The 20,262-nt window shown below is 53.3% G+C and overlaps 1 protein-coding gene across 13 annotated transcripts in view; it reads right to left on the bottom strand.

Annotated features, from left to right (window-relative positions):
- Window positions 1-6,445: 6,445 nt before the first annotated feature.
- Window positions 6,446-20,262, bottom strand: part of NCOR2 (nuclear receptor corepressor 2) — a 238,780-nt gene continuing 224,963 nt past the window's right edge. For 7 of the 13 annotated variants that reach the window (XM_017815531.1, XM_017815534.1, XM_017815533.1 and 4 more), the window contains 10 exons: window positions 19,792-20,225; window positions 17,264-17,407; window positions 16,966-17,099; window positions 16,447-16,640; window positions 14,710-14,856; window positions 14,276-14,421; window positions 13,022-13,075; window positions 10,792-11,019; window positions 8,912-9,091; window positions 8,611-8,786 (listed from right to left, as the gene is read on the bottom strand). In XM_017815531.1, the coding sequence (XP_017671020.1) occupies window positions 8,611-8,786; window positions 8,912-9,091; window positions 10,792-11,019; window positions 13,022-13,075; window positions 14,276-14,421; window positions 14,710-14,856; window positions 16,447-16,640; window positions 16,966-17,099; window positions 17,264-17,407; window positions 19,792-20,225 (1,837 nt within the window). Of the gene's footprint in view, window positions 8,787-8,911; window positions 9,092-10,791; window positions 11,020-13,021; window positions 13,076-14,275; window positions 14,422-14,709; window positions 14,857-16,446; window positions 16,641-16,965; window positions 17,100-17,263; window positions 17,408-19,791; window positions 20,226-20,262 lie in introns of all 13 variants that reach the window. The other 6 variants (XM_017815538.1, XM_017815543.1, XM_017815544.1 and 3 more) reach the window with 3 other exon arrangements.

The raw sequence follows: 20,262 nt of genomic DNA, 5'->3' as shown, positions 1-20,262 counted from the left end.
TAATAAAAAGGCTGCTCTCCCCCCCCCAAAGAGACCCAAGAGCAACCTCTGCTATTTGGTTTCCAACCTCTGCTGTTTGATTTCTCCTTCACCAGTGGACAGAGGAGGCAGCTCCAACTCAGAAGTTCTTGCTGGCCTGAAGGGGAACAGGATGTCCAGGCTGCCCATGGGGACTTGTAGCTTAAAAATGGGTCCAGCAGGGTGGAGTTAGATGGGTTTCAGCACTAAGGAGCCAGTTGTGACTTCTCATTGGGGTATAAGGACTTTTTCTTGAACAGAATGGTGCTCTTTTTCAGTTCCAAAAATATGAAAGTTGGAGATGGCTCTAAGCCAAGGCCCAGGATTAACATCCCCATGGGGAAAAGCTCTGCTTTGGTCCAATTGGAATGCAGATCCAGACCTGGCACCCATCTTCACACATGCACCGACCAGGCTCCCTGTGTCTGACCTCTGGCAGCTGCTTTGCTTTCTGGAAAGGGCTCAGGATGAAACAGCAGCAGAAAATACTCCTGGATCTTGGGCAGAGCTGGATCAGGATTTCACAGCTAAAGGCTGGACTTCTGCAAACAAACACCAGAGTCATTGTAGTCTAAACCTCTTCAGAGTCCCATTCCCAGTGGAGCTGATTTAGGGCCCATCACACTGCACCTGCTGACAGTTGCACTCAGTGGTTTGAGGAACGTGTTGAATGAAGATAGAGTGTCTTCAACAGCAACCCCCTGGATGGTGTTGCTCTGCTTTTTGCTCTTCATGAAACCTTCCCCCTCTGCCACCAGAGGCAGGAAAGAAGCCCCCAGCAGCCCCTGGCACTGCTCCACTCCCACAGGCACAGCATTTTCCACAGTTACTGACCTACAGCCTGTGGAACAATCGATCTTGGCTGGCTTGACCAGGTCTGCACACCCATGGGTGAGACCTCAGACCAACCTCCCCAGGGTTTCTGCTGACTCCATGGGTTTCCTCAGCCTCTGCTTGGGAACACAGGGGCTGCTGTGGCAATTAATAATGACTGATCTAAATGCACCTGCACCATCATTAGCATGGCTGGGCCTCACAGCGAGTGTGGTCAGTGTCTCCTATCCCCTGACATTGCTTCAGCAAATACTCCAACAGAGTTTTCTCCAAGCTGAACATGCATCTAGTCATCAAAGAGATTGCAAATGACTAATAAATATGAAAAGAAGTCAGGGGGCAGCAAAAATTTCTGGACCAAGATCAATCTTTACTGACAACTGCTGCTTTTTCTAAGCAAAAGTACCCTGCAGAGTTTAAAACAGCATCCGACTTCAAAGCAGAGAGCTCTCCAGATGGAGCTTACCACCCCTGCAACACCCTGTGCTTCGTCAGGTTCCATGCACTTACTGAGGGACAGTCAGATTATTTCCAAAGAAGGGAAACACACCAACTTCTTCAAAACCACAGACTCGGAACAATGTGTGACCGATGTGCTCTCCAAGATGTAGGTGGCAAAAACTGATCTCTGGGCCAGCCTCCCAAGCACCATGGGCAGTCCTTTCTGCCTGTTCTCCTTTTACAAGGGCCAACAAGAGGAAAGCCTCACCTGTCAGCGAGCAGTGTCTGCAGCTGAGATGAAGGTGATGCCTCTGGTGAGATCCAGTCACCCTCCCACTCTGCAAAGCAGGACTCAGAAAGTGGTGTGTTTGCAGCACAAGGATTTCACCTTTCAATCCTGTTTCTGCAGATCTTCAGTTCAGGTTACAAAGATAGACACCTTCCTGTGTGTTTCACAGGGGTGACTTTGGTCACCTTGGTGCCATTGTGGGAAGGGACCTGCAGCCCTGCAGGGCCTGGCAATGTCCCATGCACGGGGACCTGCTGAGCCTTCACCTCCCCAAGCCCACCTGTATCCCTGTTAGGGGATTTCTCCACAGCTGGAGAACTCTATGGAGAATCCATGGATTTCATTTCAGGAGCATTTCTGTAAAGCTGGTTTGTTTGTTTGTTGGTTTTTGTTTGTTTCTGCCCCAGCCTACCAGCCCCCACAAGCACTTGCCCTTCAGTAAAGCTGAAACCAATCTCAGCTCACTACAGACACAACTGCTCCAACCTCCTGTCTGTGGCCAGTGATTTATTACCATTCTGCTGCCTGCAGTCCTGACAAATACTCATTTTGGTAATTACAGGATGCCAAAAAATGAGAGGATAAATAAACCTGACAATTAATTCAGCTGTTATGCACACACACACACAGTGACAATCATTCCCAGGTTTCTTAGGAGCCCAACTCTTCCCAGATGGGCACAGAAGCCAGGCAGAGCTCAGCCAGCCTGGACACCCCTAACCTCTGCCCAATTCCCTTCAGGGTTCTACAGCTGATAAGAGCCAGGCATCCCACCAAAAGCCACTATTTTCCTTCTAAGTTACTCGCCAACCTACCCTGTCTCATCTCCTGCCAAGATCAGCTCTTTAGGCCCCTGCATCATTATCACAGAGCATATGTAATTTCACAGCAAATCGCAAGAACTGATGAATGACTATTTGGATTGCAATTGTCAGGAGAGTATAAAATGCTTCCTGCCATGCAGAGCCCAGGAATGGTTACCAGCTCTCCTGGCTAAAGGCATGTCTGACCTGCTTAGAGCCCCTGCTCTGCTGGGGCTGGTGTGGGGGGACTGTGGGCTGCCTTCACAGGGAGGGCACAGGGCTGGGTGCTACCAGCACAGGGGGTTGGTATTCTGGTGTAATTTGTACCCTCTTTTAAAAAAAGTCTTGCCCTCCTCACCACTGGGTACCCCATCCCACTCCCCTCCCCGTCACCCGCAGCCTGTGGGAAGGGTGCTGATGCCCAGTGCAGTGTCCTGGCACATGCAGGAATGACAATCTCCATCTCATGCCCTTTCCTCCCTGCTCTTGTAACTCAGCTCAGCCTAGCCTAGCAAAAAAATTGTTCCTCTTGTTTTAATTCTTTCCAAAAGAAAAGAAATTCCCTATAATCCTGACTAAACACCAATTCATCACCAGGAGAAGGTCACAATGCTCCTGTGCTTTCTCACAGTCTCTGTCCAGGGCAAAGGCATCAGGGAACATCTTTTATCTTCCCTTTCCCCTCAAAAACCCATCTGCCACCCAAAATATGAGTGAATCTGGATTGCTGACATCCTTTTACTGCTGGTTTTCAAAGCCATCTGCTTTTGTCCCATTTAATTTTCATCTCTTTATGTAAAAGCTTTTCAAGTAGACCTAAAGTTTTCCATCATTAAATTCTAAGTGTTGGCCTTGAACTTAAAGTTTTACCACCTTCTGCTTCTTCAACATCAGTGTGAATTATTGACCAGGGTGAGTGCTGTCAGCCCCTCTCAATTTTTAAACCCTGATGTGAGAGGCTGAACAGCCTGGCTCCTGTTTGTACTAGTTATAAACTTATTCTAATTGCCTTCAGAGCAATTAGAGTACCTTTGCAAGAAGGTTTTCAACACAATCACTGGTCTCAGAGATCTTTGGGCTAATCTGTAAGAGCCAGCAGCATCTGCTTAGTGCATTATTGCCATGGGAGCTGGTTGCTGGAAGAGCAGACAGAGACCAGAGGAGGCAGGTTCGGTCAGTTTGGGTACATACCTGGAGGGATTTCAGATGATGTCTGGGGATCCAGAGGAACCTTTTGGATATCTCCTGGGTGGGCAAACTGGTCAGGCAGCACTGGCAGCCTTCCTCCAGGACTGCAGCCACATGGATCAGGGTGACCACCTGGAAGGCTGAGCTGGCAGAAGGAAGAGGTACACCCTGCCTGAAACACTCATTGCTGTCCTCAGGAAAGTGTCATTTGTATAAAATCCATTTCTAAGCCCTAGGAAAGGCAGCAGAAGGTCCCCAAACCAACTAACAGCCCTTGCATGGATTAAATTCCAGATAGTCATCCACTTAATCCTTGTGCACAGCCATTCCCTTCAGCTCACTATCCTCCCCACTCATCACGCCCTGCAGCAGGAAAAGCTCCCCAGCCTGTGGCATCAGCCCTGCAGGTGTGGGAGGGGGACTTGAAGACTCCTGGCCAAAGTCAACCACACCCCATGGGACAGGTGTCAGAGGTAAAGCAATTTAGAACCACAAATAGATACCAGGGCTTCTGTTTCACTTCTTAATTGGGTAGGGGCCCATCAGCCTCCCCAGTAACTTCCTACAGCCCTGGGGAAATTACATGTAGGTCTCGGGGTGCTCACTGTGCCCTTGGGGCACACAGAAAAGCACCATCCCTCTGTCCCCTTTGCCCACCGTATCTTGGACACCCCATCAGTGCCCTGCAGCACAGGGGTCCCCAGTCCACCCCCAGCCCCTCGCCATCAGCCGCCCCGCTCCCGATTCGGCTGCCCCAGGAGTGGCTCACCCTTCCCAGGCTCACACACACCCACAGGCAGGAGCATGCTGCATTCTGCTCCCAAATAAGCTTTTTGGATTGGGTTGGTTTGTTTGCTTTTTTATTATTTAACCAGTATGGCAGTGGTCACCCACTGCCCCCCCAGCGCTCGCTGGTGGGCACGCCGAGCAAGTAACAGTGAACAAACCCGTCACCTTTAGCAGAAGAACCCCCTCCCCTCTGGAGCAAGCTGTGGAATTATTTACACCTGGTGGTCTCTGTACAGCCCCGGCTGTCGTACAACTTCCTCCACACCAGCTGTGTACAGGCTGGATACAAATAGAGATATTTCCCCCTGGTACAGTTCAAGCAATAAATTGTCCAATAATTTGTTTGCCTGTTTGTACAAGTTACAAAGTTGGTGAACATTAAGTTTAAACTTAGGGGTTTTTTTAATAGTCTAATGTGACTTTCTCCTGGATGGCACAACCGCAGCCGGCAGCGCAAGGAGGTGCCATCGGACCCTGCCACGAGGTTTTGGGGGGCTTGAGGATACCTCAGTGGGGAGAATGACAGCCAGAGGGGGAAGCACCACAACTTGCAGGAGCAGCAGCTTTCCCTTTCCCAAAACCATGCTCCTCCAGCCCACATCAGAGCAGGGAAATGGGGGCCATCCCACTGCAACCCCCCGGGTCTGGGGGGATCCCCACCAAGCAGCTGTGAGCCTCCTGCCCATGTTGATTTGACCCAAATTAATTAACCCAAGTGGGAGGATGCTCCCCACTCCAGCACCCCAGGAAGGTGGCTCAGAGCTCCCCAAGAGGAGCTGTTGCTGCCCCATGTTCCCCCCGCAGTGTTCCCCTATCCCTGTCCCTGCTTCTGCAGGGATGTTCCAGGGGACAGGCGGCTGCAGGAGGGTCCGTGTGGGATGGGATGTGCACGGGGAGACCTGACGATGGAGACGCAGCAAGACAGAAAGTGGCAAAACCAAGCAGCGCTGTAGCTCCCAGCAAGGGGGACTCCCCAAGTGTAGGTTCTCACCGGAGCAAATCCTGCATGTCTCTCTCTCCCAGTCTCATGCACCCCTGGCCTGCTCCCCTACGCTGGCTCCCAGCCCAGGGCAGGCTGTCCTGGCATGATGGGGACATGCAGCACAGCTGGGGACTGAGCTCCTACAGAGAGCCGGGAACATTAGCCAAAGTGTCCTGCTCCCTGCTCCACAAAAGATCCCAAAGGACCCCATGGAGCAGGGCTGTGAGGCTGCTGGAGCACTGCAGCAGCTGGGGGGGGTCATTGGTGCCTCCCCAGCACCTCCATGTCCTCCCAGCTCTGCCACACTGTCCCCTCCTGCAAACACTGCCCTGCTCAGAAGCTGGTGGGTACATCTGCCCAACCATACAGCCAGCAGCACTGAGCCAAAAACCCTAAAAGGGCTGAAACAACCCCACAAATACCTGAAAACTTCTCTGCCACACTCAGAGCACCCTGGGCATTGCTGTGCTTTGGGGTTCCTGGCCAGCCCTGGCCCCTCACCTTGCACACAGGGAAAACACAGTGGAGACACAAAGAGATATACTGTTATGGGGTTGGCACTGACAAGTGGGACTGGCTCTTAAACTCTCCATCCCACAGCTTCAGGTGCCAGCCATGCTGAATGCTGCCTGGGACTAACAGGGAGGGCAACCCAACCCCGCTCCAGCTGAGGAGGTGAGAAGGTGGCTCTGCAGCTCCTGGCTGGAGCCCATGGCCCTTCCTGATGTCAGGACACCTGGCTGCAGGGCTGGCACGGGGTGCCCACATGGTGAGGGACCCAAATGCCACCCCAGCACCTCCATCCCCAGCATGCTGCAGCACCACTGGCGAGACCAGCCATGGCAAAGCCGTGGCTCAGTGCCTCCGCCCCCTTCCCTCGCCTTCTTGCCATGTCTCAACCCTCGCTGGGATGCTGGCAGGGTCTGCGATGCCACTTGGTGGAGCTGCCAGCTCTGCAGCCACCTTCCACCAGCACCCGGCACCGCCAGCCCTGCAGCTGCTATCCATGGGCACCCGGCATCGTCAGCTCCGCAGCCACCTTCCACCGGCACCTGGCGCCTTCCTGGACATCTGGAGACACCAAGCAGCACACAGTATTGCTACTGTGCCAAGTGGGAACTTTATTCTTCGTTGTGGTTGGGTTTTTTTTCTCTACTTTTTCTGAATCGGTTAAGGAGGCAGCTTTGAAGATGGGTTGGATTTGGATAATTCTTTTTTTTCCCAGCAAAATCTGCAACATTTTAATAGCGTTACGCCCAGACATCAGCTCTGTGAGTTTGTACAGCTCAGAGCCACGGAGACACCAGCAGCAATAACCTGGGAACGGAAAGACTTCCACATCGCTTGTGCATTGTCTCGGATTTTTTTTTCTTAAAAAAAAAAAAAAGAAAAGACACAAACATTGATGAACATTAAAAACCTGTACATTGTAAAAAAAAAAAACCAAAAAAACCCCCAACAACAACAACAACAAGAAAAAAAAAACAACCCCCAAACAAACAACAAACACCATCATTCTCTTGCTTTGAAATCAGAATCAACCTGGGAACGTTGCAGGGGGAAAAGAAAGATCCGTGGGGAAGGTGACGGCTCCGGCTGTGCCGCTGGGCCCGCATGTGGGACGCGGGGGCTGCTGCCCACCCAGACGGGCTGGGCTGGGGCTCCTCTAGCGCATAGAATGCAAAGCATTTAATACATTTTATTTCTTTTTTTTTTTTGCCATTTGTTTTTCCCCCCCAGAGCGAGAAAGCAGAAGTGAATGAAAAAAAAGTCTAATATTTTGTTCTTTAACCATGTAACTGCGGATATGAGCCAACATCATGGAATGAAAAAAAATAATGTAAAGTAGAGCATTCGTGTGTATCACAAAAATACAATAAAAACTTTTTTTTTCCTTTTTTTTCCTTTTTGTTTTTTTTTTTTTTTTAAAGTTTCCTGTGAACTCCCTGCCACGCCGGTCTCATGCCCGCTCTGCCCCTGCCCCGGCCAGCTCGGAGGGCTCTGGAGAATCAATGTCTACAACCAGCAAAGGTGTGTGTAACGGGGGGCCCTGCAACCATGGCAAGATTTTGTTTGGTTTTTTTTTTTTTTTAAACTAAGTACATACATTCTCCTGACTCCCAGATAACTTTGATGGATCATTGTTACCTTTTTTTTTTTAAACCCTTCCATACAATGGACAAACGCATCAAAGCCTGCATGTAAGAACAGAACCTCTTTTACAGCATGTAATACTGTGTTTTGTTTAAGTCCTTCCTTGCGTAAAATATTGACATAATTCACTGAAGGTATCAAAAATATACCCTGTAGACCAATACAATTTACAATTGCCTTTTCTCACCATTCAGAAAACAATGCACTTAAAGCAACCGAGCCCCTCGGTGGGCAGCACATGAGCCAGCCCCGGGACATCCCTGCCCGCTCCGAGTTACCCGGGATCGCTTCCACCGAAGGGACCAGGATTTTTTGTGGGTTTTTTTTAAGAAACAGCTCTTCACTCCCTCCCCTGCCCGCTCATCCCAGCTCATTCAAAGTGTGTCGCTGCGGGGCTGATACGTCTTGTGACATGGGAATGACAGGCCACCAGCCCTCGGATCAGCTGGGGAACCAATCCAGGGTGTTCTGTCCCATTTCGCTTCTTAAACCGTTTTTCTTTTCTTTAACCCGCTCCAGGTTTTGCATTTCTGTGGCACATCCCCATGGCTGGGATGTGGGGGAGCATCCCACAGCCCGTTGCACAACTCCGCAGGAGCATCCCGCGGCCCCTCGCTCGACTCCTTGGGAGCAATGCCACAGCCCCTTGCCCGACTCCGCGGGAAAGCGCCAGCAGAGCGTCCGAGCGCGCGGCCCCGGGACGGGCGTGTGGCAGCTCACAGTCCCTCTCGAGCGCGGGGGTCACCGCCCAGCACGGCTGCCAAGATCGAAGATGGGTTCCTTGGGTTTTGTCTCGTTAAGGCTTTTTTCTTTTCTTTTCTTTATCGGACCAAAGAGGATGCAGAAATTCCCAGATGTTGAGAAAGAAAAAAAATAACCCAAACAAACAAACAATAATAATAATGAAAAAAAAAATAACATCCCCCCCTTCCAAATTGGCTGGTTGGGGAGGAAGGGAAAAAATAAAGGAAAAGGGAAAAACAAAATAGCTCTGCTCCTACATCTTCGCTCGTGAGAGCCGGCGGGGCCGGGGCGGTGGGCACTCGCCCGGGGCGTCCCGCTTGCTCCCCACACCCTGGGTTTGGTCGCCGTCTCCCTGCCCCAGGCTCCTCTCATTCACTGTCCGAAAGGGTTTCGTACTGGGAGCAGAGCAGGGGCTTGGGCTCCTCGTCCCAGGCATGGTGCTGGCTGCTGGGGGTCCCCTGCGGCAGTGGGGCAGTGGGGGCTGCCGTCACCACCCCGCTGGGAAGCCGCATGGTGAGCGGGTTGTAGGGGAACGGCGTCGAACCTGCACGAGAGGAGGAAGTAGAGAGTCAGTGGTGGGGGGTGGCTGTTCCCGCATCCCCCTGCAGCCCCTCCACACCCCTGCGAGGGTGGCACAGCCACTCTGGGGACCCATCCCCTGAGCCCTACCTGCGGACGACGGCCTGTCCTCCCAGACGCGGTTGGTGAGGGGTGTCCTGCGGTTGCAGTCCCCCTCCGAGTGCACCGAGGAGACCGAGGGCGGCCGCTCGCCCGAGGACAGACCCGGCGCCGGGGACTTGGCCTTGCGGCTGTTGGGCCTGGCAGCGATCTTTGGCTTCCCCCCTCCTCCTGCGAAAAGAAGCACCTGCTGGTCACCCGGCTCATCGTGACAGGATTCAGGGGATCAGGGAGGGGGTGCAGGTTCCCAGCGCTTCCCTTTTTAGGAGCTTGCAAAAATGGCTTGTGGCAGGAGAAAAGCTCACCCCGGGCCAATGGCACCATGGGGGAAGGGCAATGGGGCAGGCAGGCACAGCAGACAGAGGAGGTCTCTCTCCCCTCCTGGGCTGCTCCGCCCTGTGAGTTGATGCCACCAACTGTCCCATGGAGGGATGGGGGGCAGGAGCAGCCACGTGGCTTTGGCCAAGCTATTTCTCTGCAGGGTCTGCTCCTGAGCCAGCTCAATGCTCAGCCCACAAAAATGGGTCATAGGATGGAGCTCCATGTGCTGCTCCATGTCCACAGGCATTTGGCAGGGACCCTCCAGGAGCTACATGGGTGCTGGAGCCCCAGACACATTCTTCATTCCCATGGTCTACATGCTAGGATGGTCTTTGATCCGTCCTTACAGTAGAATCCCTGGGGCTGTTTAGCCAGCTTTTAAAAGGTTTAAAGCCAAATGGGCCTCTGCCAGGGATGTGAGCCTGGATAAACCAGGGGGAGCTCCCCAAGGGGGAGGGATAGATGGGCTCTGCATCCCACCTCGCCTGGCCAGGCAGCCTCTGCCGGGCATGGGGAAACATGGCTGGAATAAGCTGCTGGTTTCATGCAGGAGCCAGAAAAGCTTTTCTGCAACAAGCTTTAGAGCGCCTGGTGTGAGCTGACCTGGAGGAAGGTGCACATGTGTGCCCAGGACACTGCTCCTGAGTCAGGGACTCTGTGCCTGGATTGCTGAGGGTGATCCCTAGCACTGGTGCCATGCTCTGTACAGGGGCCTTGCATGAGGCACTCTACCCTTAGGAAGCGTGCAGGGGACAAATGCTCCCTCGGATCAGCTGAATCCATCCCTGACCCCCCTCCTCCCTCCCTTCCTTAACTGGGGATCTGCTCAACAACACTCCCAGATCTGCTCAAGTCCCCCTGAAGCTGAGCAGACCCCACCATGGGGCCCAGTGGGCTTTGCAAGCCCCCCACCAGGGCCCACAGGACAGCTCACTCCCAACCCTGCTCTCTTTATCATCTCATCTCCCATCTATCACTTTTAGCCCCCTTAAAAATCTCCCTCTTGCTCCAGGTGCTCCCAGATTCCATCAAACCTCCCGTGCCAGGCTGGATTCTGCCCTGACACCCCAAAGCCCGGGGTGGGGAGAAAAATGCCATCCTGCCCTGTGTCCCCCACTCTGGTCCTTCTCAGCTCCTTCCTCTATTTTGGGAGCACTGGTCCCACCCAGGGTTTACAGATAGTTGGGGGTGGCTATTAAGGTTTATGGCTTTGATTTTTGGGTGGGGGCTTTTGCCCCCATAAACCTTTCCATTGTGTAAAAAAAATATATAGGAAAAAGAGATATTAAAAACCAACAAATGGGGAAAGGAGCAAGTCAGTGGTTTAGAGAAAGCAACAGCACCTTCGGAGACTATTAAATTAACATCAAACAAGACCAGGATTAATCAGCAGATTCACAAAGCTCAAAGCTGGGGGAGGGTGGGGAGAAAAGAAAACCAAAATGAACAAAAAATGGGGAAGGGGAGGAATAAATCCACCCGTCAAAGGGGAAATATAAAGGCTGAGAATTAATAACACAGAGAGAGCGAAGGTGGAGAGGGCTGCAGACCTGGCAAGGAGCGCACGTCCTCGTTTCGTCCATCAGCAGGAGTTATGGGCATAGCAGCGGGCAGGCTTGCACTGGCATTCAGAGAGTTAAAAGCATTGGCACTGAGAGGTGAGCGCTCTTCCCACTGCTCGTCATATTTACCCATTAGGGCTTTCCTAATTATTGCCTCCAACCCCATGTTGGTACTGGAATTCTCTTGGACCGACTGGCTCCTACAACTGATTAGCCCTGGGAGATACGGGAGAGGGAGGAGAGAGGGGACGGGAGATGGGGGGGAGCCAAATGAGAAGAAAGATGGGGGGGACGGGGAAAGGGGGAGAAAGGAGACAAGGGAGAAGGGAAGAAACAAACAGTCAGCACATTCTCGCAAAGCAACAAACTTTGTCATCTTGTTCTTTAAAGCGCTGCGATGCACCCGTCCTCCTCCTCCTCCTCCTCCGCCCGCTCCATCCCGCCCCGGGGCTCAGCAGGGGCTGGCAGTGGGACGGATGGGACTCACTCTGGGATATATGGGTTTTGGGAGGGTTCCCTGGGGCCAGGGGATGGGAGAATGGGGGAGTAAGGGTTTGTTGCTGATCCCCAGGGAGCAGCTGCAAGAAACAGGGGCTGCACTCCCAACATGGGAGGCATGGGGGCAGGAAGAATGTCACCTGGATGTGGGATCCATATGCACACACGGCAAAAGTCGGTGCGCCAAGAATATGGAGGCTGGGACAATTTCCCATAAAGGAAGTCATGGGGAAGAAGGGTGAGTACCCCATAAAAACACTTGATCAGAAAGAAGGGCCTGGATTTGGCCCTGGCATCGGAGGTGGCAAATGCAGGCAGCTCCCAGAGGAGAGCACGCAGCCCATGGAGCTGCCTGTGTGGGGTAGGGTGATGTGGGGAGAGGGGAGCGCCCTTTTGTCCCTCCTCGCGCTCTTTGCAAGCCCCCTGCCCACTGCCCCAGCCCTCCCTTCCCCCTCCAGGCCGGGTGCCCACGTGGGCCAGAGGCCCCCGGGCTGAGCCGCGGCTACGGGACAGGATGCAGAGGCGCAGTGGTGTCCGCGTGGGTGTGAGTCTCAAGCCATGCAGTTATGGAGCAGCACCGCACAGGGACCGAGGCTCAGCCACGCCACCATCATTCCCGGGGTGGCGGTTACAGGGAACAAGCAAGGGCAAAATACAGACACGAAACTGCCAGGCACCCCAGCTCGCCCCATCCTGAGGTGTTCCTTTTGGGATTGCCGCCCTTCTGCTCAGAAAGGGACGGATCCCAGGTTCCTGTAAACCTGGTTTGGACATTTGTCTCTCTGTACATGGGCAGGGTCTCTCCTGGTCCCCTCTGGCCAGAACTGACCCCCAAATTTTGGCTGCCAGGGACCCTCAGGTCCCACCTGGCTGTACCCGCTCATCCCCGCAGATGATGTCAGCCGGCTCCTTCTCCCAAACACATTCCCATGGGTGAGCAGTCTAAAACCACTGCTTCACCAAGCCCCTGCCACAGCACCTCCTGCCCTTGGCTGTGGGAAGGCTGCTGTTCTCCTACTTAAAACTAACAACCCAAAAGCATTCCTGCTGTAGGAGAGCATTAATCCTTAATGAATTAAGTACCAATTAGTATTCCTCAATGGGGATTCATGTCATTCATTTGAGAGCCCACCTGGACATGTTGCAGGCAGTAACAGCACAACAGCATTCCCACTGTCATTCCCCCTTGGGCTGGTCATGTTCCTGAGCCCCTCTCCATGTCCCAGCCATGTCCCCTTTTGGTCCTCAGCCATTGCCAGTTTGCCCAGCACAGGGTGCTGCTCTCATCCCAGTTTGCTTTTCCAACTGGTTCCTGCCTCGTGCCCATCCTGCAGAGCACAGACCCTGCTCCCCACCCTCATGTTCCCCTTCGCTGCTGCCCTCCCACCCACCCATGGCTGACCAGAAGGTCCCACCAAGAGCAAGGTGCTCTCTCCTGCTGTGAGGTCCGCCTTGCTATGGTTTAACCCTCTGTTGGCATCAGATGGCTTGACTTTTAACCTCTCCTCAAATTCTGCCAGGTTTTCTGAGGAATTACACTGCCCTGTTTCCAACCCAACAGTAGAGTTACGGTGTGTCCTGAGGTTTCTGCCTCCCAGCAACTGTTATGCTTGGTCTTATGGAGCAAGGAGAAAAGGAGATGCTTAAATCTACCAAACCTCCTGCTCTCCATGCCTGTAAGCCCTGTGGGGAATGAGGTATGGGTATGTGGGGGATTTACCTGCTCCTGTAATCGCTGGCATGTTGAAAATCTCTGTCCCAGGCTGCCCAACATCTGGAGAAAAACAAAGAAGCTCTTCAGTATGGAGAGCAGCATGTGCAGGCTGGTGGCAGGGAGGACCTGCTGTGCCACCCATGACAAGATTCCCATGTTCCTGTCACGGCGCCCAGCCTGACAGCAGCCCACCTCCCTCAGGCACTGGGGTGGGTCTGTGGGTGCTGGCTGGGACCAGGAACAACTCCCAGTACCTTTGGGAGATCCACAGCGGGTACCTTTTTCAGGTGGAAAGAGCAGAAAAGCAGAGCCCAGAAAGCCAGGGCAATGTCTTTGTGCTCAGTGCTGGCCTCCCTCCTTTTCTCCCTCCTGCCCTTGGGATTACAAGCTCCATGAAGCCAAACTCTCTCTCCTGCCTATGGGATTTCCAAAGGCTGAATGCCCCCTATCCAGGGAGCAGGTCTGGGCAGTGGGGAGGGCGAGGAGGAGGAGAAGAAATGTTAAATCAATATTTTCCCTCTTAGCTGAGCTGTTTGACTTGGATATCGTTTTCCTTAGAATAACGGAAATTCTCATCAAATAAGAGGTGTATCCTATTTCTATATATTTTCCCTTGATAAGGAAAAGTGTGGAAGGTCACAGGGTTCAGCCACGTGTCCCCAAAGGGGCATAACAATACTGTTGGCTCATGGTAACATCATCCAGGAGACGAGACAGCTCGGTCCCTCTTATCCGATGCAGCTGTTGTAAGATGGATTCAAATTGAATTAGTATTGACTGTATAATGCTGGGCTAAATTAAATTATGATCCTATCTACTCTATTAGCGGTTAATGAATGAACGGGCTGAATTTCTAATCTAAGCCAGCCTGGTTAGTTTTACAAAGCTGCACCAATATTGACGTAGGGCTTAAAGTAATGTTGAGGGGAGATGCATCCCAAGGAGGAAGGATTCAGCTTGGCTGGCCATTCATTAAAATATCAATTAAGTCTCTTTAAGTCTCCTCCATGCTCAGCTCATTATTTCCTTCCTACTTAGTTTATCTGGTGTGGGTGGGATTGGCAGCCCCAGAGCATGAAAACACAGGGTGGGAAGACCCCAGTGCCTCCCTGGAGTCCAACTCTTAAGTGCAGATGGAGCAGGCTGGGAGCTCCCAGCCCTTAACACAGCAGCACCCATTCCCAAATTTTCTTTGCTTCCTGTGTCCTTGAGGTTTTTCCCCACCAGTGCCCTCCATTTGTTCTCCCCACTGGTCCTTACTGTACTCTGTCTCGTTTTTGTTGGTCGTGCTGAGCTTCTTGATGATTTCCTGTTTCTTAGACTTCACCATGGCAGAGTTGCTCTCAGTCAGCTTGCTGAAGAAAGCTGGAGGCTGAGTGTTGTTTCCTGGGGACTTGGACCCCATCCTGCAAAGCAAAAGACCATTGGAAACCTCTGCAACGTCCAGTGCACAAAGTCCTACCTAGAAAGCCTCTGGCCTTGGTGTAACTGCTCAGAGTCAGCCTGGGCACTCCTGTGATACTCAGGATCTCCAACCTCTCTCCCTATCCCAACTGTGTTGAAAAGTCTCTACGAGAAAACAGCACCCTGAGATGGGACACTGCTTCTGTCAGCAAGGAAAGGAGCCTGAGCCAGGGGACGTGTGGGGGCATCCCCATCCTCAGCTGCCTCCAGCGCCTGCTCCTGGGCGGTACCTCTGGTCCATGGGCTCTCCCTCGCGGAACAGGACGGGGTAAGGGGCGCTCTTGGCGTGTTCTGCTTCTCCCACGCCGTCTGGTGGAGACACCGGCTCGATACAGCTGTCAGCCCCGCCGGCCGCGGCTTTGCCCTGCTCCGGGGACCTGCGGAGCAACGGGAACATGTCATCGGTTCTGTCCCTGCGCAGCAGCTTGGGGTTGAGAGAGGTAAAATGGCCAAAACTGTTTTCCTACAGCAGGGAAAACAGCCAAACCTTTCACATCCTGTGGACTCCTAGTGCCTCCTAACACGGGCCAGAGGGAGAGCCCAGCCTGGGCGTGCAGAGCCGGGCTGAGCCAAACCATGGCCTCGATCCCCCCGGCAGCTGGACAGCTGAGCCACCCCAAACACAACTGCCCAGTAGGGATGAGGGACCAGTCCCGGGACCTGTCAGCTCAGGAGTATTCCTGGCTGGCAGAGAGCTGTGACATTAACCCTTTGGGGACATGGATTTTGATTCTCCATCGTATCTGTGAACACAGTGGAGACAGCACCCGCCACCCCTCATGCACCTTGTCAGGGCCACACAGGGGCTGGCTGCAGGAGGGGGTCTGGAGCTGGGGCAGCTCAGAAAGCATCAACACTGGCCCCCGATGCCTGCCTGTGGCCAGAGCCTGGGAGACAGCCAGGCTCGAGTCTGCGAGGAATTTCGCACAGCAAGTTCTGGGAATTTACATCTTTATTCTTTCTGTGGTTTCTCTTCTTTTTCCTGTTTTTTTCATCACTGGGTGGTCAGGGCTGGGCTCTCTCCTTTTATGTTATAAAGCCAACTCTAGGACCAGGCAGAGCTGGGAAGAATAATCCCATTTACTGACAAGGAACCACCAGTCTGGAGGCACCACTCATTCCTGGATGCATTTGGGTCTCTGTGGCTGTTTGGGTGGGAGGACAGACCCATTTTTTAATTCCAGACAACAGCAATCAGACCTGCCTTGTAGCTGCACAGGGATTTGAAAGTGATTTTAAAACAAGTACAGGTGGTGCCTGAAATGGACAGTTACAGTTGTCAAGGCACTTGTGTCTAACAAACTTCTAATTCACTGAGAAAGATAAAGATACCTTTAACTTTGAACCATAGAAAACACGCTGCTTTGGGTTTTTTAAAACCATCTGGTCAGGGACTGAGAACCATGTGGTCAGGGACTGAGAACAGTGACAGGACAAGAGATGAGAAGCACAAACAAAACACAAGAAATTCCATCCCAACATAAGGAAACACTTTTTTCCTGTGAGGGTGCTCCAATGCTGGGACAGGGTGGCCAGAGAGGTGTTGAAGTCTCCCTCAGTGGAGATATTCAGAACCTAACTGGCCATGACTCAGGGTAACCTGCTCAAGAGCTCCTTTCCACCTAAACTATCCTTTGACACCTGCTAGATCAGGAAGGAGATCATGCATGGACGTTATGGGGGTCTAAAGAGCACTTTGAGGACAACAGGTATGGCAAGAGGCACCAGCACAGAGAAAAGAGGCCCAGCTCAGAAAGCAGTTCTACGCTCTGGGCTGTGTAAGCAGGGAATTCACACAGCACCAAGCCTGGGAGCATAAATTCAGCAATGCCAAATGCCAGCCTGCCCAGTGCACCCCCTTACCAGGCCACCTGCCCAGCTCTTTGCCCTGTGCAGCCCGGGTCCACCTGAACTGAGACTGGCACAAGTTGCCCTGTGCCAGCTCGGGTGGGACTCTCTGAGCTCACCTTTTGCCACCTTCGTTCTGCGGGGAGATCCGTGAGGCCGCCGTGTGCTCCGGCTGCTGCAGGTAGGCCTCGCTGGGGGTGCGGCGCAGGTCCAGCACCGGGCAGGCCGCCCCGGGGAAGGAGTACACCGGCGCCTGGATGTGCGAGTTGAGCTGCTGCGGGTGGTGGCGCGTGTAGTCCTGCGTGATGACCTCCTAAGGAAGAAACCCCCCCGAGTCAGAAATAGAGCTGGTTTCTACCTTTGCTCTGGTGGGCCCAACTAAGAGGGCAAGCAAGAGGGAAAAAGGCTGGTTTGTCCCTGCAGATGCAACATCTGCCTCCTGTCATGATGGGCTCCTTGGTGACCCAAACACCCAGGCTGAACACCCCTGATGCCCCCTGCTCTCCAGCCCCCAAACAGAGGTGTTAAGGTGTCCAGCATCACTCCCAGCCCGTCCCCACCAGACGTGTTTCATTTGGCTTGTCCCTCCTCCCCGGAGCCCCAGCAGGAAGGTGAAGGAGGAGAATGAGGTTAGTTACACTGATGTGCTGGGCCAGTGTGACCACCCGCTGGTTCATGCCCTTGGTGCTCTGCAGGGGCTGGCACTGGGGGCCGTCGGGCTGCCGAAGGTGCTGCAGGTGGGCGGCTTCGGGAGCCGAGCCCTTCAGCGAGCCTGGGGGGCACAAAGAAGACAACAAGCATGAAATGATGTCTGTGACCCCTTCCTTGAATGCCATCCCAGCACTGGGACACAGCAAGCAAAATCTGGATGAAGAAGACCCCCATGCCAGCTCAGGCTCTCCTGCGCCAGATGGCACTGCCATTCCCTGTCCTCACCTTGCTGTTTCTGCCTCAGGTCATGCTCCCCGTGCCCCTTCTCTGCATCCTGTAGTAGCTTGGCCCCTTTCTCATGCGACAGGCTGGGTGAGCTCACGGGACTCACTGCTTCCATCCGCTCAGGGCTGTAGCCTCCGTGAAAACCTGGGGAAAGGGGAGAACACAGTCAAAACTAGAAACTCGCTTGGCTTTTCCCTGGTGCTGTGGCACTATTGCTTGTGGGCAGAGTCACATTTTCAGCAAAGGGGGGAAAAAGAGATGAGGGTAGACCTGGCAGGTCACGCTGCAGGGACCCCTGGAGCCACCTCTGATGTCCAGCTGTGGTCATGGCTGCAGTGAAGAGGTGGTATCTTGTTCAAGCACAGCTGGACACTCAGCAGCTTATGATGACACTTGAGTGTCAGAGACCAAATTCATCCCCTGTGGGTTCCCAACTTGTTCCCTCCCATTCCCCACCTCCTAAAACCTCCTCTATGCCCAGAGGAACTGAGATGCTCAGCAGGAGTGGAGGTGGCCGCACAAGAGGTCTCCAAGTGCTTTACAAAGAAAAGCCCCAAGCCCAGCATGGCCAAGACCAGGGACTTGAAAACTGGATGTGAGGCCCTGGAGACTCCAGATCTTGCTCCAGAGACAGTGGATGCACACACTGCAGGGGCAAAATTTGACCATTCTCTGCCTTTTAAGGCCTTTCATAGACTCATAGAATCATTTATGAAGGTTGGAAAGGACCTCTAAGCTCATTGAGTCCAACCATTACCCTAACACTGACAAGTCTACCAAGTCCACCTCTGCAGAGACTCAAGCTGCATTAAAACAGGGAGAGCTGGAATGAGGAACCACCATCACCTTTCAACAGGGAGTGGAAACTGAAGCACAGTGAGTTATGCTTCTGCAGAGCAGGGGTGGAGGGTGGAGGGGCCCTGGAGGAGGCAAATGCTGCCTCTCACCAGCCAAGCACGTTTGTTAACACAACTTCTGCCTCTGCAGACCTTTACCCTCCTAATGCTCCATTCCTTGAGACTGCCCACAGCAGGCACATCTGGCAGAGGATCCACAGCACTGCTGGAGGGTCCCTGGTGCCCAGGCACAGACACACTGACTCTGCCCCTACCTGAGGCACGGGGAGGGAGAGGAGTCCATGGAGAACCTCCCTGCACCAGGAACAGGGATGCAGCATCCCCCATCACCCCATATGTGCCAGCACCCACATGACCACACTTTGGATCCACCCAAGATGGAGTATCCTGCTCTAGAAAGATCCCTAGCCAACAGTTAGGTCCTGAGGAATGCCAGCTCCTTTCTGTAAGGTTATGGCCATAGAAGAGATGTCCTCTCCACAGCACAACATGCAACTGGAGGAAACACTGGTGCCAGGGAAGAAGGTGGAGGAGAGCTCAGCCAGAGCCACGTCCTTGGTCCTGGAATGTACTGCTAGAAGAGGCAGGGACCAGATGTGACCAAGCAGTGGGCTGGGTGGGTCAGGATGTGCCAGTGAGAGCAGCTCTTCTGCCTGGCTACAGTACAGTGTCCACTCCACCCTTGGGTTACAGGAAGGGGAGTGGGGCAGCAACTCCCAGTGCTGATGGTCAAAGCAGATGCTGCAACTTGAAGACAAGGTCCCACCAAATCCCCACAGGCTGCCTGTTGCTTTTTCATGCTGATGGGAGCCTGGATGCATGCTCTGGATGAAGGCCGGTCCCATCAAGAATGACCCGGACCTTAAATCCAGCCCCCTTCCTGCCCTTTCTTTTGGAATAACTAAACCCAGCGCTTTTGTGTCCTACACAAGATTTCTATTAAGTGGTTCTTGTGGTCTGCTCTGGAAACGGCTGCTGAGCATGGGTGGGCTGAATGATCCCAGGACAGCCACGTCCATGGCGCCCACATTGGGCAGCATCCAGCACCAGGACCCTTAGTGAGGTCACCCCAAGCAAGGGGACCCCATCCATACTGAGACCCACAAAGCCCTCTGAGATCCTGCAGCTCATGAGCAGTAAACTGTGTGTCTGAGGGCCAGCAGCCCTGTCACACTCACAGTCCCAGTTCTCCGCTTCGCTCGTTTGATTTATTACCCACAACTGTCCCTTACAGACTGCCTGGGAATTTCTAAGGATGGGGAAATCAAAATTAGCAAATGGCTATTGTCTGTAAAAAGCAATACCAGGAACTGCACGATGTTTGCAAAACAGGACTTGGCAATGGGAAAAACTAAAAGATGGTGGGAGAAGGAAGATCCTTAAAACACACAAAAATAAAAAAGTCTGGAATAACACAACAACTGGAAAGCAGAGGGACAAGCACACTCGGGGAGCTGATGAAGCCAGTAGCCAAAATGTGCAACTAAAAATAAGAAATAATGAAACATAATGGGTGTCAGGCCACAGCTCTCTCACCTCTCCCCTCCAACTTCTTACCATCGCTAGTGCAGTCGTTACTCAGCGAGCCTCTTTCTCGCTGCCCCGTATCGCAAGACATTTGGTGCATGACAATCACACCTATGAAGTTGGCTGCTGTTGTGGTGGTCTTACCGAGTGCTCGGAGCTCCTGCTCCTGCATGGAAAAGCGTTTACTTTGACTCTTTTCTCTACTGTGCTGCTCGGAGCCTGAGGCTGCGTGCTGCTGGTCCAGAGGGTGATGGTGCTGCTGGCTTTTCCCCTGTCCTCTGCCATAGTGATGAGAAGAACCAGGTCCAGAGGTGGGCAAAGGTCTTGACTCCATGGCTTTAATGGGTGAAGGCGACTGTTCGAGGTTGGCCCCACTGGGCAGCTTTGAGGTGTAGATGTTGTTGTCAGTCTGGGCTCGTTCTGTCTTGGCTTCCCGCACCCTCGAGGCCTCTTTCTGCAGGATGGCCGGGTCCAGCTGGGCTGCGTAGCCGTCGGCCGCGCTGAGGGAGGAGCGCAGGGTAGAGGCTGAGGGGAAGGCGGTGGAGCGGATCGGTGATGTGGTAGTGGTGGAGGAGGTTCTGGAAGGAAAACGGAGAGAAGGCCAAGATGAGAGAA

Source organism: Lepidothrix coronata, unplaced genomic scaffold (assembly GCF_001604755.1).
Source record: "Lepidothrix coronata isolate B3197 unplaced genomic scaffold, Lepidothrix_coronata-1.0 Scaffold51, whole genome shotgun sequence".
Lineage (NCBI taxonomy): Eukaryota > Metazoa > Chordata > Aves > Passeriformes > Pipridae > Lepidothrix > Lepidothrix coronata.
Note: the sequence above shows the minus strand (reverse complement) of the source record. Positions and strands in the feature narration are given on the sequence as shown.